Raw genomic sequence first — 16,952 nt, 5'->3', positions numbered from 1 at the left:
TGTGAATGACACCAGAACTGAGAAGCAGCCTAGGGGGTGAGGCATGCATTATGTCAGACATCCAGAACATACTGCTCTGTTCATTCTGACCCGAATACTACGCCCTTTGTGGTCAGCTTCAGCTAACATCAAGAGTCTGCCTCCCCTTTCCCCCTCTGAAGTGTGGCTTTGCTCCCCTCCCCCAGCCTCTCCTGTCCATGGGTGTCCTGCCTCCACCTTTCCGTTTCAGGTTCCTGACTGTGTACAGGCATTTGAGACCTGTGGGAATCCTCACAGCACTTACAGCCTGGGCCTGGTCAGGAGAATTCAATAAGAAAGAGAGTATTTCTTTGTTTCTTTTATCTGGCCTCAGGGCCAGCAGGGCAGGTTTCTGCAAGTTTCACAGCTAAACTGCTTTCCCCCAAGCAGGCCGCAAAGCAGTCTGGGAGAGCAGGAAGCAGATTAAATTAATCTCAGTGTGCTGAGCCTGGCAGGGGGTGAGATTGTGTTTGGTTATTCCAGAAATAGTCCAGACTCTTTTGTTGCTAAAGCAGACCATGAGCTGTTGGCCTATAAGGTGAATGCAAAGCGAAAGAGCTGCAAACCTTTGTATATTCATAAAATACTCTCCATTCAGTCTCCTGGATGTTCTCTCCAGTAATCCATCCAGGGTTAAAATGGAGAGTGATAGTTTCTAATTTGTGGTCAAAGAGATTTTTAGTTTGTTCTCTCTTAATAATTTATCTTCCTTTTGAAAAGCTAGATTCCAAAAAGTCTTTGCTTCCCAACGTTAAGCGCTGATTCTGTAGTCTCTAAACTGTGACTGTTATCTGTTACTAGTGCATTTGGCATCAGGAAAGAATCTGCCAGCCCACTGTCTTGGAGTGTCCATTACTGCACAGATCTCAGAGATGAGAAGGAGAAGCGGAGTGGGGGGCTAGGGGGTGGTGGGAGAAATTGAGTAAGGATACAGAGATCCTATAAAAGGAGCCAGGTATCAGAAGTTGTTTTGTGAGGTTTATCAGTGAAAGGTTGGAGGTGGGAGTAATCCCAGAATTTAGAGGAGAGTAGGTTAATTCCATGAAGGAACTGATTAAACTGAAACAAGAGTCACTCATTTCCTTCCACCAGTGCTCAGAGGTGTGACTGTGTTTAAAATGCTTATTATTGACTGGGTACCTAATGTTAAAAGATGTGGACAAAGAAGGCCTAGGAAGATGATGAATGAATTTGCAACCTTTTTGTATAAGAATAGATGAAGGGAGCTGGGCACAGTGGCTCACACCTGTAATTCTAGCACTCTGGGAGGCCAAGGTGGGTGGATTGCTTGAGCTCAGTAGTTTAAGGCCAGCCTGAGCAAGAGCAAGACCTGGTCTCTACTAAAAATAGAAAAACTAGTGAGGTGTTGTGGGGGCACCTGTAGCCCCAGCTACTTGAGAGGCTGAGGCAAGAGGATCACTTGAGACCAAGAGTTTGAGGTTTTTGTGATGCCACTGCACTCTACCCAGGGGGACAGAATGAGGCTCTTGTCTCAAAAAAAAGTTGAAGGGACCAAATGTGGTGGCTCATTTCTATAATCCCAGGACATTGGGAGGCCAAGCTGGGAAGATCACTTCAGGCCAAGAGTTTGAGACCAGCCTCAGCAACATATCGAGATTCTGTGTCTACATAAAAATTTAAGAATTAGCTGAGCATGGTGGCACATACCTGTAGTCTCAGCTACTAGAGAGGCTAAGGCGAGAGAATCACTTGAGCCTAGGATATCAAGGTTACAGTGAGCTATGATGGTATCACTGCACTCCAGCCTATGCAACAGAGTGTCTCTAAAATTTAGGGTGGAGGGGAGGAAATAGTTGAAAGAGCAGAGGGGGTTTGACCTTGAGGTGAGAATATATTTGGGATCCTCATAACGTCCTTTGTGATACCAGAAGCATCTCCTATGAATGTCTTCCTAAGCTAGCACTGCATTGCTGTCTCATTTACTGTCTCATTTTCCCCTCAGTGACACCTAAGGTAGGTGTTATATCCAATGAATCTGAGGCTTGGAGAGGAACAGTAACGTCCCCGTGGTTCACTCAGTGAGGGAGACCACTGAGGTCTCTGAGCCAAAGCTAAGCCTGTGTTTTTGGTTATAGTACAAATCAGATTTGCCTTGTTCTCTGTGGGCTTATGGAACAGAACCAGGATAAATGAAACTAACAAGAAGACAGATCTTTGGCTCATTCTAAGGAAACACATATGTTTCTGTCTGTCCAAGGTGGGAACAAACTACTAGAGGGGTAGTGAGTTCTTTTGTCACTAGAGGTATTCAGACAAATGCCAGAAAATCATTTGGTTGGGGGTATTAGAGGTAATGTTCAAGATAAGAGATTGAACCAGACTTTCTTTCTTTTTTTTTTTTTTTTTTTGTAGAGACAGAGTCTCACTTTATAGCCCTCGGTAGAGTGCCGTGGCCTCACACAGCTCACAGCAACCTCCAACTCCTGGGCTTAAGCGATTCTCTTGCCTCAGCCTCCCGAGTAGCTGGGACTACAGGCGCCCGCCACAACACCCGGCTATTTTTTGGTTGCAGTTTGGCCGGGGCCAGGCTTGAACCGCCACCCTCAGTACATGGGGCCGGCGCCTTACCGACTGAGCCATGAACCAGACTTTCTAATCCTGTGATTCTATAATCCACAGATTATATTAATCAGGGAATTTTTTATTAGGCTCTAATTAGGAAGAAATAGGCATTATCTAAGAATAAAATTTTAACAAGGCCAGGCATGGTGGCTCACACCTGAAATCCCAGCACTCTGGAAGGCCAAGGCGGGTGGATTGCTTGAGCTCAGGAGTTCTAGACCAGCCTGAGCAAGAGTGAGACCTCATCTCTAAAAATAGCCAGGTGTTGTGGCAGGCACCTGTAGTCCCATTTACTTAGGAGGCTGAGACAAGAGGATCGCTCAAGCCCAGGAATTTGAGGTTCCTGTGAGCTATGATTCCACAGCACTCTACTAGGGCAAGAACATGAGACTCTCTCTCAAAAAATAAATAAATAGGGCCAGGCACAGTGGCTCACAGCTGTAATCCCAGAGGGAGGCTAAGGTAGGTGGATTGCCTGAGCTCACAGGCTCAAGACCAGCCTTAGCCAGGGAAAGACTGCGTCTCTTAAAAATAAAAAAAAATAGCCGGGCGTTTTGGCGGGTGCCTGCCTGCAGTCCCATCTACTCAGGAGGCTGAGACAAGAGAATCACTTGAGCCCGAAAGTTTGAGGTTGCTGTGAGCTGTGACGCCATAGCACTCTACCAATGGTGACAAAGTGAAACTCTGTCTCAAAAAATATATAAATAAATAAATAAATAAAACTTTAGCATTCATAGTAAGCTTTGTATTTTAATACTTGTTCATCATTTTAAATAAGATGTCTCTTTGCATATTTAAAATATTAAAAAATAAAATCTGAGAAAAATATTTGTCTGAATGCAGACTCATATTTAAAATTTTAAAGCAGAGAAATTTAATTTGACTGATTATGTCAATAACTCAGTTCTCCTACTTTTTCATAGTTTGTAAGGGAAAGATATTTTTTCAGTTCCCAAACACCTTACAATTTACTGATTCCAAAGGGAGAATTTCTCCATTTCTATAGAAAAGCCTAAGCTGTTTTAAATTTTTTTTTTCAAATGGATATAGACATAATAGAATTTTTTTAACTTGCTGGTGTTAACTGTCACAAATAAAACTTAGTTTTAAAAGGCCCACCTCATCACTGCCTCTTGGATGGCTCTTGCTCAGCTCCGAAGTTTATTACATAGTTGTACTGTGGAGGATTGAGACTAAAGACATGTATCATAACCAACTCTTTTTCATTAAAAAATATGTATCCTGGGCGGCACCTGTGGCTCAGTCTGTAAGGCGCCGGCCCCATATACCGAGGGTGGCGGGTTCAAACCCGGCTACGGCCAAACTGCAACCAAAAATAGCCGGGCGTTGTGGCGGGCGCCTGTAGTCCCAGCTACTCGGGAGGCTGAGGCAAGAGAATCGCTTAAGCCCAGGAGTTGGAGGTTGCTGTGAGCTGTGTGAGGCCACGGCACTCTACTGAGGGCCATAAAGTGAGACTCTGTCTCTACAAAAAAAAAAAATATATATATATATATATGTATCCTGGTTTATTAAGCATTAGGACTAAGAAAATGAGCTCAAGGGGACCAGGATCCATTGTGACCCAATTATGAATCGTTTCTAAAATGTATCTATTTTGACTTCTCCATATATATAATTAGGTACTTTGAATTGCTATTCTCTAGTGAGATTTTGAATCTTTAACATGAAATAAAAGATAAAACTTCATAAAAAGTTTTGCATAAAAATTACTTAACAAATGTACTGAAGTAGTTTTTAAAACTATCCTCAAATATACGCCCCACTGAGCTGTACTTAATAAGCTTATTGCAATAAAGAATTAGAATTTTCTCTTTTTTTTTTTTTCCTTTTTTAGGAATTTCTGGGTTAGAGGCAACCTCAGCTCACTGGGCAGCTGGTGGTGGTGGAGAATAGTGCTGGGAAGGGAGCAGGGCGTGAGTCACACAGTGAGGAGAGGACATCTGCACCTCTGCCACATTAGGCAGCTTGTGAGAGATGCTGTCGCAGTGGAAAAGGAAAGGAAGTCCACCCTGGTGTGGCTGGGTACAGGCACCTCGCCAGGCTTTGTAGAACACTCCAGTAGATCTTTTAGAGGAAGGCTAGCAGGCCCAGGGAGGAGGAGGAGAACTCGGGAAATGTTGTCCACAGAAAGATAGAGGAAAGGGAGCTGAGGACTGGGCAAGAGGTCTGGTTGAAAGCACTGGGCCAGGAGAACCAGCACAGAAAAATCTCAGCTCTGCCTAGGAGCTTCCCTGGTGGAGAAATAGAATATATGCTTATCCTAATGCAGCAACCCCCAAATAACCAGTCTCTGAATAGTCAGATGTGCATTAAAGCCTGTACTTGAGCTTCAACCCCCAAATTTCCTTGGCATCTAAGGTTCAGTGCTTTGACATTTCACAGGGCTCTTAAAATCTAACCTTCCTCCAAAGAACCACATAGAAGGTGCATTTAACCTCGTACCCCAAATTGCCACACTCTGAACCCTACACACAGTTCAGCTTCTTACCCTGATTTTGGATATCACCTTGAATACTTCGTTTTCTCCCTCAAACTTAAAGTTATCTTATTTGTCCATGTCGATATCAACCAATGTCTTAACTCCTCCAAAACAAAATTCTTGTCTGTTGAACCTGGTTACACTGTTCTTAGCACTGTTGAGAAATTAAGAAACATCACTAGCTGAGTGGCCCCTGTGGGTCAAGGAGTAGGGCGCTGGCCCCTTATACCAGGGGTGGTGGTGGCAGGTTCCAGCCTGGCCCCAGCCAAAACTGCAAAAAAGATAAAAGAAAAGAAACATCTCTAGCTGATTAGCTGCATTGTTGCAGAACTGAGTATACTCACCTTGGTGGTCCACTGAAACAGCACTACTTTTAAATGGGTCATTGAGGAAGTCCTCAGGGCACTGCTTGGTTTGCATTGTCCTTTGGCTCCTTGGGAAAAGCCAGGCTCGGTGTGTGTCCTCACTGTCCCTCCCTGAGCCTAGACTCTGGTTCTGATCTCCCTGTTTTGTCTCCCTATTCTCCCTTGTGCAGAGACAGGGCAGGGCATTGTTCATGCACTGACCGACCTCAGCAGCCCCGGCATGACCTCAGGGAACGGAAACTCTGCCTCCAGCATCGCCGGCACTGCCCCCCAGAATGGTGAGAATAAACCACCACAGGCCATTGTGAAACCCCAAATCCTGACGCATGTTATCGAAGGGTTTGTGATCCAGGAGGGGGCGGAGCCTTTCCCGGTACGGACTACTTCTTTTCCCCTCTTTTTTTTTTTTAAGTATATTTTGGATGTGTATTAGAGTATTTTTACATTTCCATGTAAAATTTCTGAAAATGTGAACAATTTGCTCTTTCCTTGCTAATTTCTTCCCCTAAAGAATATCAGAGCCATTTCTTTTTAGGATTGAGTATCTTTCCAAGGTCCAGAAGTGGAGGGGAGGGGGGTGTCAGTGATCAAGAATAATTGGCAAGATCCCTTGGTTAGAAGTTTCCACATAGAGACTCAACTGAGTCCCTGCCTAGTGATACGGGATACCTTAGTTAAAAGAGAGTTCACTTTGGGGTATTTGGTGAGAGAAGATGGACTTTGGGAAATTGAAGCTCATTGAGTTTTGAATGCCAGAACCTCTGAATGGCAAAACTTCAACCAGTTAGAAAACAAAAGGAACCTGCACAGAACAGAATTCTCAAGATGTACACACAGGAAGTGAAAGTGGGGGAGAAGGGTTACCACCTGAAGTTTTTTTTCTGGGGGTGGAGCCTTGAAAGGGGAGTGAATGAGACTGAGGGACATTCAGAAAGGGCACAAGCAACTGTCTCTAATTAAAACATAAGAACAAAGGGATGTATAAAAGAAACACCGAGATGGGTTAAAGCCCCAGAGCTGATTTTGAGCCGTGTGCCTGGGAGGACAGGTGGTGCTGTTCTGTAGGTGAGCAGGAGCCCAGAGCCAAGTGCACACTAGCCTCTCTCCTGAGGACCAGCATCTGGCAACTGTTAGACACACACCACCTTCCTGGTATACCATCTGCCTTTTGCTCATTCTCTGGATCCATGAGTGGTATAAGTCAGCAGAAGACTCTGAGCTTGATTAACTATGATGGGTGAACTGCTCTTGTAAAATGCTAAAAGACAAAAAGGGTTTTGTCCTTTTTCCCTCTGGAGGTTGTCCAAAACCAAAGACAGAAAAAAATCTACCAGGAGCACCTTAGCCATAAGCAGCGCTGTTACTTCCTTCCCCTTATTAGACTAGGTCCTCCCATTGACCTCCTGGAGTAACCCTAGAAACCAGCTGATCTCACACGACGGTGGTAGATTCAGTAGCACTCCCAACATCACCCTAGGGAGACACCATGTGGTCTGGTCACCCGGCTGCCTAAACAGAGGCCACAAAGGGAGAGCCAAAAGCATGAATAAGCCACTCTGGGATCCTGCTGACCACAGAGGGTGCTGGCCCTGTAGCCCCCAGTCTGTGTATTCCCACTCTCCTTGGCTGCCTGTATCTCAGGCTTGGGTGGGGCAGCGCTAAGGAAGAAAACAATGAGAAATCAAAAAATGGGTGCTGAGTCTCTCAAATATGCACATTCTCACAGACTCAGCTCTTTCCCTGCCTGGCACCATGTGAACACTGGGTTTTGGCACTTGACCTGGAGCTGTGGGAAACCTGATCTTGGCTCTTAAGATCCTTGGAAGAATATTTTCCTGACCTCCCGAGTGATGATTCATTGGTCCTGGCCTGAAGCCATTTCTACACTTTATTGCCCATTAGCACCTTATCTCAGGAGCTAAATAACAAAAAGGTTTTGAGCAGAGCACAAGTGATGATGACCTGGGGGAACCTATAAGCAGGGCTAGTGTCTGCACTAGGTACTTTATACATGTAATTGTGATGAGGCTGGACAAGGAGGAAGCATTTCCACCTGACCCTCATGGCTTCTGTGTCACCTGTCCTCTAGGTGGGACGCTCGTCCCTGCTGGTGGGGAATCTCAAAAAGAAGTATGCACAGGGGTTCTTGCCTGAGAAACTTCCACAGCAGGATCACACCACCACCACTGACTCGGAGATGGAAGAGCCCTATCTGCAAGGTAGGCATCTCAAATCTTCATCTTCCGGCCTTCAAACTGGCCTGGAAAGGAGGCTTTGCATGCTTCCTTTCTTGACATCCACAGAGCCAGGGAGTGTGTAAATATTTCCCCGAGTACTGCATCAGCCTCTATCCTTAGAAAACAGGGATGAGAGAAATTGAGGGAACCATTTGTCCCCTGCTTCTCCAACCCCACTTCAGCTACCACAGGATGCCAGGAGTTGCTTCTCTCCTGGGAATCACTGGAAGTTGCAGATGTGAATGTAGGAGCCATGCCAGGCATGTCATGCCCTTCGTTACAGCCTCAGGAGCCTATGTGCAGGACTGGGGTCAGGCAAGGGCTGTACTTTCCACCTGATCCACAGGAGTGTGGGCTGCTGGGTTCTGTTACCTAAGTCATCAGTCAGCTAGATGGATTGAGGTGGGATGGTGTAATCCTGGTATCCAGTGTTTTCTGCAAGCCTCCTGCCTTCTTCCACTGTCAGAAGAAGGGTCCTGATTCTTCCCCTAGTGTGTTTTGCCTCAGACTCTTGACACTTGGAAGAGAAAAATTTCAGCTATACAAGGGGAATCACCAGACACACACTTTGGCACTTTATGCTGGGGTGGGGGGCTGGGGGGGTACCTAGCCCTTCCGAAACCAGTGATTAGGACAATTTGACATTTTCTAAGCTAGACTGCTGCTACATGTCACAGCGGTGGGAATAGGAGGAAGAGGCAGGATGGAGTAGGGAGGTCCTGTGGTGGGGCTGTCTGCAGTCCCACAGGAATATTTCATTCCCCACACTTACCCATTTCCATTATTTTTCAGAATCCAAAGAGGAGGGTACTCCCCTCAAACTCAAGTGTGAGCTCTGTGGCCGGGTGGACTTTGCCTACAAATTCAAGCGTTCCAAGCGCTTCTGTTCCATGGCTTGTGCAAAGAGGTGAGTGGCCTCAGCCCTGCTGCCTTGCCCAGCCCATTCCATTTCCTTAGCATTATGCCTTTGTATCCTGCTTGTGGGTCCCACCTCCTTGCAGTAATAGTCCACTTGGGCGGCCACAGGTATGGCTTATCCAGCTTCCTCTTTCCTTGACCCACATGGAAGCAGGAGTACATCCCTAAGTCACCACGCAGGTAAACCAGGATCCCTAAAGGAGCAGACAGGTGGAGAGCAGCACAGAGTCCAAGGAAAGGAAGCAGCACTTTCACTTGGCCCTTTTGGGCCCTACTAGCACCTGTTCTCCTTTCCTGCCCTTGGCAGCTCCCAGGTCTTCATGGTCACCTTCCACATGAAGCTCTGTGCAGAGCTGCAGCACACAGTACAGTGTTCCCTTTGTGAGCTTTCACCCAGCTTAGAATACTAATGCTTATAGTAAAGGCCACCATCATTTATCGAGAACCTGCTGTGTGCTGGGCACTGCATGAGTCAATTGATACACATCATCTCATCTTCAAAATAACCACAAGACAGGTATTAGTATTGTCCCCTTCGTATATATTGGGACACTAAGGCACAAAGGAAAAGAAGTTGTGCCTAACGTGACATAGCTGATCAGTCACAGACTGGGGACTTAGACTCATCTGATTCTAAGCCCCTCAGTGGTCTTTGTACCAATGGGGAAGAGGCGGCTAACCTGGAAGCTCTGAACCCCTCAAAGTGGCTCTGCATGCCACACTAGAGTTCAGCTGTCTTCAGCACTCTTCCCCTTGGGCTGTGCTGGAGATGGCCAGGGTGCATTTTTGTTGAGCTTTGCCAAGCTACTCTCTGGCAGGACAGTGTACAGTAGTTTCCTGGCAAAGGTGATACTTACAGTAGCACCTGTAGCCTTGAGTTCTCGCCATGATCTGGGTTGTGCATCACACAGTTCACACTCTCATGTCATGTGAGACCAGTCTTAAAAAGTGAGTAGTATCACCCCCAACATGACGAAACAGAGATTCGGCATGTAAGTGACTTGCCCAGAGTCATACAGCAAAGTGCTAGAGTTAGGATTCAAACCAATAGATGGACTTACATTTTGCCTGAGTGGCTGCTCTCATTCTGCCTAAGGCCCATAAAGCCCCACAACTGCTCTGACTCCCGGATTCCCTTGGCTCTGACAGGTACAATGTGGGGTGCACCAAACGAGTGGGACTTTTCCACTCAGACCGGAGCAAGCTGCAAAAGGCAGGAGCCACGACCCACAACCGCCGTCGGGCCAGTAAAGCCAGTCTGCCCACACTTACCAAGGATACCAAGAAGCAGGTGAGATGCTGCAGAGCTCCAAGCTCCATTCCCATGAGTCCCCACAAGGTTCCTTCCATCCATAACTCTAGACACTCATGTTCTGTTTCTATGTGACTTCAGTACACTCATTTCTCATTGGTCTGTCAGATCAAGCCTCCCCATGCCTCTTAGTAGGTCCCTTCATTTAGATCCATGCACGTTTATGATGTACCTTACCCCTTCACTGGCCTTGCCCAACATTACCCGTCACCTTCCAGTTTGCCTCCATCCTTGACTTTGGGTCCATGGAAATGGGTCTCTCTAAGCTATTCAGGTTACTTCTTGTCTGACATGGAAGCTACGTAAGAAGACACCCTCCAACCCTTTACTTGCCACCTTTTTGCCCCCTCGAACACTAAAGCAGTGAGTTGTTGAAGGTCCGTACAAAGAACATGGGTATTCGGTCATTAAATAACTTTTTAGCATCAACTACATGGCAGGAACTCCGTCAGGCACCAAGGCTCTGAAGACACAAAAGAAACTTACAGGCCAGTGTGACATGGCACATGCAACAGTGCTGGGAGGGACTAACTCTGCCGAGGGTTAGAGAAGAGACAGCACAGAGGACACTTATCTAGGCACACAAAGACATGCAGTAGTAAGCCAAGTAGAAAAGGGAGAAAGACTTGCCCAACACTGCTGCTAGAGATGATTTGTTTCCTAAAGAAAACGGTTTCTCTCTGCTCCCAGCCAACAGGCACTGTACCCCTTTCAGTTACTGCTGCCTTGCAGCTAACACACAGCCAGGAAGACTCCAGCCGCTGCTCAGATAACTCAAGCTATGAGGAACCCTTGTCACCCATCTCAGCCAGCTCATCTACTTCCCGCCGGCGACAAGGCCAGCGGGACCTGGAGCTCCCCGACATGCACATGCGGGACCTGGTGGGCATGGGACACCACTTCCTGCCAAGTGAGCCCACCAAATGGAACGTAGAAGACGTCTATGAATTCATCCGCTCTCTGCCAGGTAAGGCCCTTGGAAGTTCCATGCCTGCCTGGAATAACAAGGAATGAGAGGGAACAAGAAAGTTCACCTCCACCACCAGGGGGCACTGGGTAGCTCAGTGAATGACTTGGGTCCAGGAACTGGGATGTAGAGATGAGTAATAGGAGGTTCCTGCCTGTAAGAGTTTATATTCTAGCACAGAACATAAACAATGAATAATATCGCATAGCTAACAGGACACAGTGGCTAGCATCTTTAAGTTCCAGCTACTTAGGAGGCTGAAGTGTGAGGATCATTTAAGCCCAAGAGTTCTAGGCTGTAGTGAGCTATAATCAGGATTGTGCATAGCCACTGTACTCCAGCGTGGGCAAGAGAGCAAGACCCCCATCTCCCATCTCAGAAAATAAAATACTATAGCTATAGTTGAGGATATTTTCTGGCATGGTAAGTTGTCTATCTGAAACACAGAGATGATAATGAAATTAACTTTGTTTTCTGGGGCAGATTGGGAAGGGAGTCAGGTGGGAGTGTAGGAAATCTATTAAACAAAACGTCAAATTAGGAAAATGTAAGCAGAATGGCAGTGGACAAGTGTGCCTTTGGCAGAGGGAGCGACCAAGGGGGAAAGCACATGAGCAGAAGTGTGCAGACGTGAAAGTCCACAATGCAGCAGACCTAGCACAGAGCCCTGGGTGGGGGGAACAAGTGGCTGCCAGGGCCACAGTCTAGAAGTGAACCCCGAGGGGCATGCTTCATACCACTAACAGATGCCTTCTCTACTGTTTTTCTGCCAGTCTCACCCATACACTGACCAGGTCAGGAACTGATGGAACCACAGGCCTGTTACTCAGGGAATGGAATGTGGTTAAGAGCACAGACCTCTGAGTCACATAGAACTGGTCCAGATTATGATTCTGTCACTTAATGTGTTAAGTTATACAATGCCACATCCCCCATATTTGTTATCACAGAGTTACTGTGGGTAAGAAATTTAGGAGTGACTTAGGTTGGCATTTCTGCCTCTGGGTCTCTTGAGGTTTCAGTTAAGATGTGGGCCAAGGCTGAGGTCTTCTGAAGGCTTTACTAGGGCTTTACTAGTAGCTTTACTAGTACATTTTCCAGGTGCCACACTCTCATGATTTGCAAGTCGTGGCCAGGTGTTGGCAGCAGGCCTCGGTCCCTCTCACCCTGGGCCTCTCAGTGTTCTCAGGACACCATAGCAGCAGATTTTTCCCACAGTAGTGATCCAAGAGAACAAGGCAGAAGCCATTATGCCTTTTATGATCAAGCCTCAGGATACACATGCTGGCGTTTTGATTAGATTTTAGTGGTCATCCAGGTCAGTCATGTACATTGTGTGAGGAGACTCATAGGGCATGAATACTGGGAAGCAGGAATTATTGGGAGCCATTCATAGACAGGCTGCCTTAGTTCTCTACTGAACTCACCTAGTGATTCATATTCAGTAGAGAACATACAAAATACCCTCAGCCCCTCCCAAAGCCCCCAAGACTCTTCTATCCCATTAAAGCATCAGTTTGAAGCCCAGGATCTTCCCAGGATTCTTCTTTTTTTTTTACGGTTTTTGGCCGGGGCTGGGCTTGAACCGACTACCCACAGCATATGGGGCCAGCGCCTTAATCCTTGAGCCACAGGCGCCACCCACCAGGATTCTAATTCAAATACAGATATGGATGAGGCTCCTTGGGTCCAGCTCCTCAAGTCTGGTTCCTCTCGATCTAAAGACTTGCAAACTAAAGAGACAGGTTATCTGCCACCTTCCACAGACCCAATATATAATAGGACAGGCACAGGGTAACCATTGCAGACATGCTCATTCAAAAAGGGAAAAAACAGAGCATGCAAGAGCCACTGATCTGTACCAGTTCTGAAATCTAGTAGGGCTTACGTTGGCATTTCCTGGATCAGGACTCAAAGCCTGGTAGTGATTCTCTTTCACTCTGGGTTCTGCCCCTCTAAGTCATTCCTCCTTTCTATGAAGGGTAGCCTACATTTTCAGCAGAGTAGTTTTCTCAGCCTACGTCTTGCTTTTTATTTTACATTACCACTGACCCTTAAAATCAGTACTTCAGTAACTGAATTTCTTAAAATCTCTTTCTGTGAAATCTTGTTAGGTGTCCATTCCATCAGACAAAAACCACACCTAGAACTGCCTTCAAGATAAGCCTTCATCTATATTGGGCTTTTTCTGAAGCTGAGGGAAGGAACCCTTAAGATTCTTAGTTCTGCTGTTGCACAGAGAGGATCTGTGAAGCTTTCCCAGAAACTCCTTGGATTGAATAGTTCTTTGAGGAATCACATTAGATCTGAGGTCTTAACAAAAGTCACACCTTCTGTTTCACCTGTAGACCCTGTTTTCTTGACTGTGCCCTGGATTTGATCTTTGCATAGAAACTGTTTATTTCTTAGTTTTAGCATAATTTGCCATCTAGAGAGGTTGGACATTTTTAAATCCTGGCTCCTTTATGTTGAACTTTTTTTTCACCTTAACTCTCTCTCTCCTATTTCACTATGAGCAGCAATAAAAAGCTAATGCCTTCAGCATTCTGCCCCCAAAATCTCCTTAGCTAGATGACTCAGTCCATTAGGTTATCACCAACAGTTAGTATTGCAAAATTTCCTATTTCATAACAGGGATCCAGTTTTTTAAAACTCCACTAAGTTTCCTCACTTTCCTTTAGGCCTCCCCAGAAGATTCCTCAAGGGCCATCAGAGACATCTACTTGGTCTCTCAAGGAGCCATGAGCATTCACTGACACTCTCCTCACAGTCCTTCCAGTGCCTGCCCACACCTTGGAGTTGTTTTATGGTAGCATTCTTCTTCTAGGGACCAGTTGCCTATTGCTGTGATGCAAATTAACCCAGAATTTAAGGGATGATTTAAACCAATCATCCTTTATCTCAGGAATTTGGAGGCTTAGCTTGGGGAAATTCTGGCTTGGGGTCTCTCTATGAGGTCTCAGTTACGATGTCAACCAGGGCTCAGTTATCTGAAGGTTTAGGGACCAGAAGATCCACTTCCAAGGTAGTGATGGCACGTGGAGCAGGCTATTAGTAAGAGGTCTCTGTTGTTCTCCATGTGGGCCTCTCGAGGCTGCTTGAGTGCCCTTATGACATGGAGGCTGACTTACTCCAAAATAAATTATCCAAAAGAACAAAGTGGAAGCTGCTAGGCCCTCCATGATCTAGCCTTGGAAATCACCTGCTGTCACTTCCACAACACCTTTGTGGTCACTAGGGTTAGTCCAGTTCATGGAGAGAGCTGAACAAGAGCGCTAACAAGAAGGCACAAATTAAGGCCAACATGGGTAAACGTAGCTTCTTGCAAACTGCAAAATGGGTGGCGCCTGTGGCTCAGTGAGTAGGGCGCCAGCCCCATATGCCGAGGGTGGCGGGTTCAAACCCAGCCCCGGCCAAACTGCAACCAAAAAATAGCCGGGCGTTGTGGCGGGCGCCTGTAGTCCCAGCTGCTCGGGAGGCTGAGGCAAGAGAATCGCGTAAGCCCAAGAGTTAAGAGGTTGCTGTGAGCCGTGTGACGCCACGGCACTCTACCCGAGGGCGGTACAGTGAGACTGTGTCTCTACAAAAAAAAAAAAAAAAGAATTAGCAATACCTTCCTCAAGGTATGGTTGTGAGGATTAAATGATATAATGTATCTAAAGTGCAGTGGAGTGGCCAGCAAGAGTCAATATGGCAGCTCTGACTGATACTAACTTTGGTGGTATCTCCCTCAGGCTGCCAAGAGATAGCAGAGGAATTCCGTGCCCAGGAAATTGACGGGCAAGCTCTGCTGCTGCTCAAGGAAGACCACCTGATGAGCGCCATGAACATCAAGCTGGGGCCTGCCCTGAAGATCTATGCTCGCATCAGCATGCTCAAGGACTCCTAGGGCTGGCCGGGCTGCCAGGATTCTGGCCCAGGGCTCCCCCTCCCGACTGAGCAGAGCAGACAGACAGACATTCCTGAGGAGCCCAGAAATGGGGCCAGTCGGAGGGAAGGAGCTCTCTCTCCCTAGGGGCGTGGCTGGTGAGGAGGTCTGGGCACCTCCTCCTTGGCTCTCAGGGGCCTTTCATTTCTGTGAGAGGGGCAGAGAGGTAGGTGGCGCTGAAGATGGGGCTTTATGCTTGTAAATATTGATAGCACTGGCTTCCTCCAAAGTCCCAATACTCTAGCCCCGCTCTCTTCCCCTCTCTCTGTCCCCCATTTTCCAGGGGGCAAATGGTCAGGGCTCCCAACCTCAGTTGGGTTATTTCCAAGGGCAGCCAGCAGGCCTGGATAGAGGCCTAGAAAGCCCTTGCCTTCCTTCCTCCCACTTCTTTCTCCAGGTCTGGTTAACTCTTCCGTTGCCAGCTTCTCCCCCTTCAAACTGCTTCTGCAGCAGCAGCAGGGTTCTCCCCGTCCACCCTCTGCAGGTGGAAAGAGAAGCTGGGCCCAGTTGGGCCATGCCTGCTGGCACAGACGCCTTAACGCCGTGTGTATGACTGTATGACTGTGTGGGAGCCTGGACTGACAGGCCAAGAGCTACCCTCTGGCATCTCCAGGTGTTTTGTAGCAAACAGCCACTTAGTGCTTTGTCCTGGACTCCTCCATCTCAGGATGGGGAATAGCGAAGAAGGGCAGCCTCAGTGCTCAGTGCGGAGAGGCAAGATCAGAGAGAGATGGCAATTAGATTTCCCTTTCCAGACTTGTCACAGCGTCTCTGATGACCCCTCCCACACCGTGAAGTTCCCCTGACTGCTCTCCTGGCTCACAAACAGCATTAAGAAAGCTGCTGGTGGGCTGGGCTGCAAAGCCCAGAGGGCAGAGCCAGGCCATGCCTCCTGATCTGCCTGCTACCCACCCTCCAGCCCCAGTGAACTCGGAGGGGTGACTCAGCTGGAGTCACCCTGATGAGAAGAAGGCAGCTCTTGGCCTCCCCCTCCTACACTTCTTTGCCTATAAAACTTGGTGGCAGCAGTTTGAGCTGCCTGAAGGGGCAGGGCAGGAAGGGCGAGGGCCTGCCTCTGATTTGCCCTGTCCTTTGCAGGCTCCTGAGGGTGTCCTTTGCAGGAAGGGGGTGGGTACCTTTCTCAGCTTGTTGTATCCCTCCACCCCCACCCTAAGCCAGGGTTGGAAATGAAGGACTTTTTTAACCTTTTTGTTTTTTAAAAATAAATCTGTAAAATCCATCTCTTCTGTGCCTTTCTTCTAACCTAGGGTGCCTGCCTCTAGGCCCAAATGGCTACTTTTCACAATACAGAGGGGTGGGTCCTTGGATTGGGGAAGGGACCCTAACCAGACAGCATTTCCACCACACTTTGCTGGAGCCAGGTCATTTGAGGTGCTTTAGCCCCAGTACACATGGGAGCAGCAGATACCAGCTCTGCTTTTCATACGCGTGTACCTTGGATTGGGAGGGTTCTGAAGCCACTTGAGCCCCACCACCCACCATTCCCACTTAGGAGACATGACTCTTGGGCCAGGGGCATCTGAACACCTGGCGAAGGATCTAAACTCTCCTATCCTCCAGAAAACACCTGTGGATGGAGCTGCCCAGCATCTAGAACAGCCCTTGGGATGGCTTTGGTTCACTAAGCACTTTTGAAGCATTATTTGGATACTGAAGTAGAAAATAATAAGGACAGGGCGGCACCTGTGGCTCAGTGAGTAGGGCGCCGGCCCCATATGCCAAGGGTGGCAGGTTCAAACCCAGCCCCGGCCAAACCACCAAAAAGCCGGGCGTTGTGGCAGGCGCCTATAGTCCCAGCTGCTCAGGAGGCTGAGGCAAGAGAATCGCGTAAGCCCAAGAGTTAGAGGTTGCTGTGAGCCGAGTGACGTCATGGCACTCTACCCGAGGGCAGTACAGTGAGACTCTGTCTCTACAAAAAAAAAAAAAATAAGGACAGAGGAGGTGACACCTAGGCCTTGAATAAATGAGGAAAAAGGACATTCCAGACCAAGGCAGTATGTGTAAATGTGCAGGTGTAGGTGAGTGGAAGGTGGATGCCATGTGAGCTGCTAACACAGCATGTGCTGACCATGGCCTCTGTAAACCAACCCTGTGCTAGAAACA

The 16,952-nt window shown here is 47.5% G+C and overlaps 1 protein-coding gene across 3 annotated transcripts in view; it reads left to right on the top strand.

Moving 5' to 3' along the window:
- The window catches only part of PHC2 (polyhomeotic homolog 2), a 106,937-nt gene extending 90,871 nt beyond the window's left edge, over positions 1–16,066 (top strand). For all 3 annotated transcript variants that reach the window (XM_053575756.1, XM_053575755.1, XM_053575757.1), the window contains 6 exons: positions 5,637–5,839; positions 7,556–7,685; positions 8,496–8,610; positions 9,771–9,912; positions 10,624–10,900; positions 14,635–16,066. In XM_053575756.1, coding sequence (XP_053431731.1) covers positions 5,637–5,839; positions 7,556–7,685; positions 8,496–8,610; positions 9,771–9,912; positions 10,624–10,900; positions 14,635–14,789 — 1,022 coding nt within the window. In that variant the 3' untranslated portion in view covers positions 14,790–16,066. The remainder of the gene's footprint in view (positions 1–5,636; positions 5,840–7,555; positions 7,686–8,495; positions 8,611–9,770; positions 9,913–10,623; positions 10,901–14,634) is intronic.
- The last annotated feature ends 886 nt before the right edge of the window (positions 16,067–16,952 follow it).

This window comes from Nycticebus coucang, chromosome 22, assembly GCF_027406575.1.
Source record: "Nycticebus coucang isolate mNycCou1 chromosome 22, mNycCou1.pri, whole genome shotgun sequence".
NCBI classification, from domain to species: Eukaryota; Metazoa; Chordata; class Mammalia; order Primates; family Lorisidae; genus Nycticebus; species Nycticebus coucang.
This window is presented reverse-complemented; position numbering and strand designations above follow the sequence as displayed.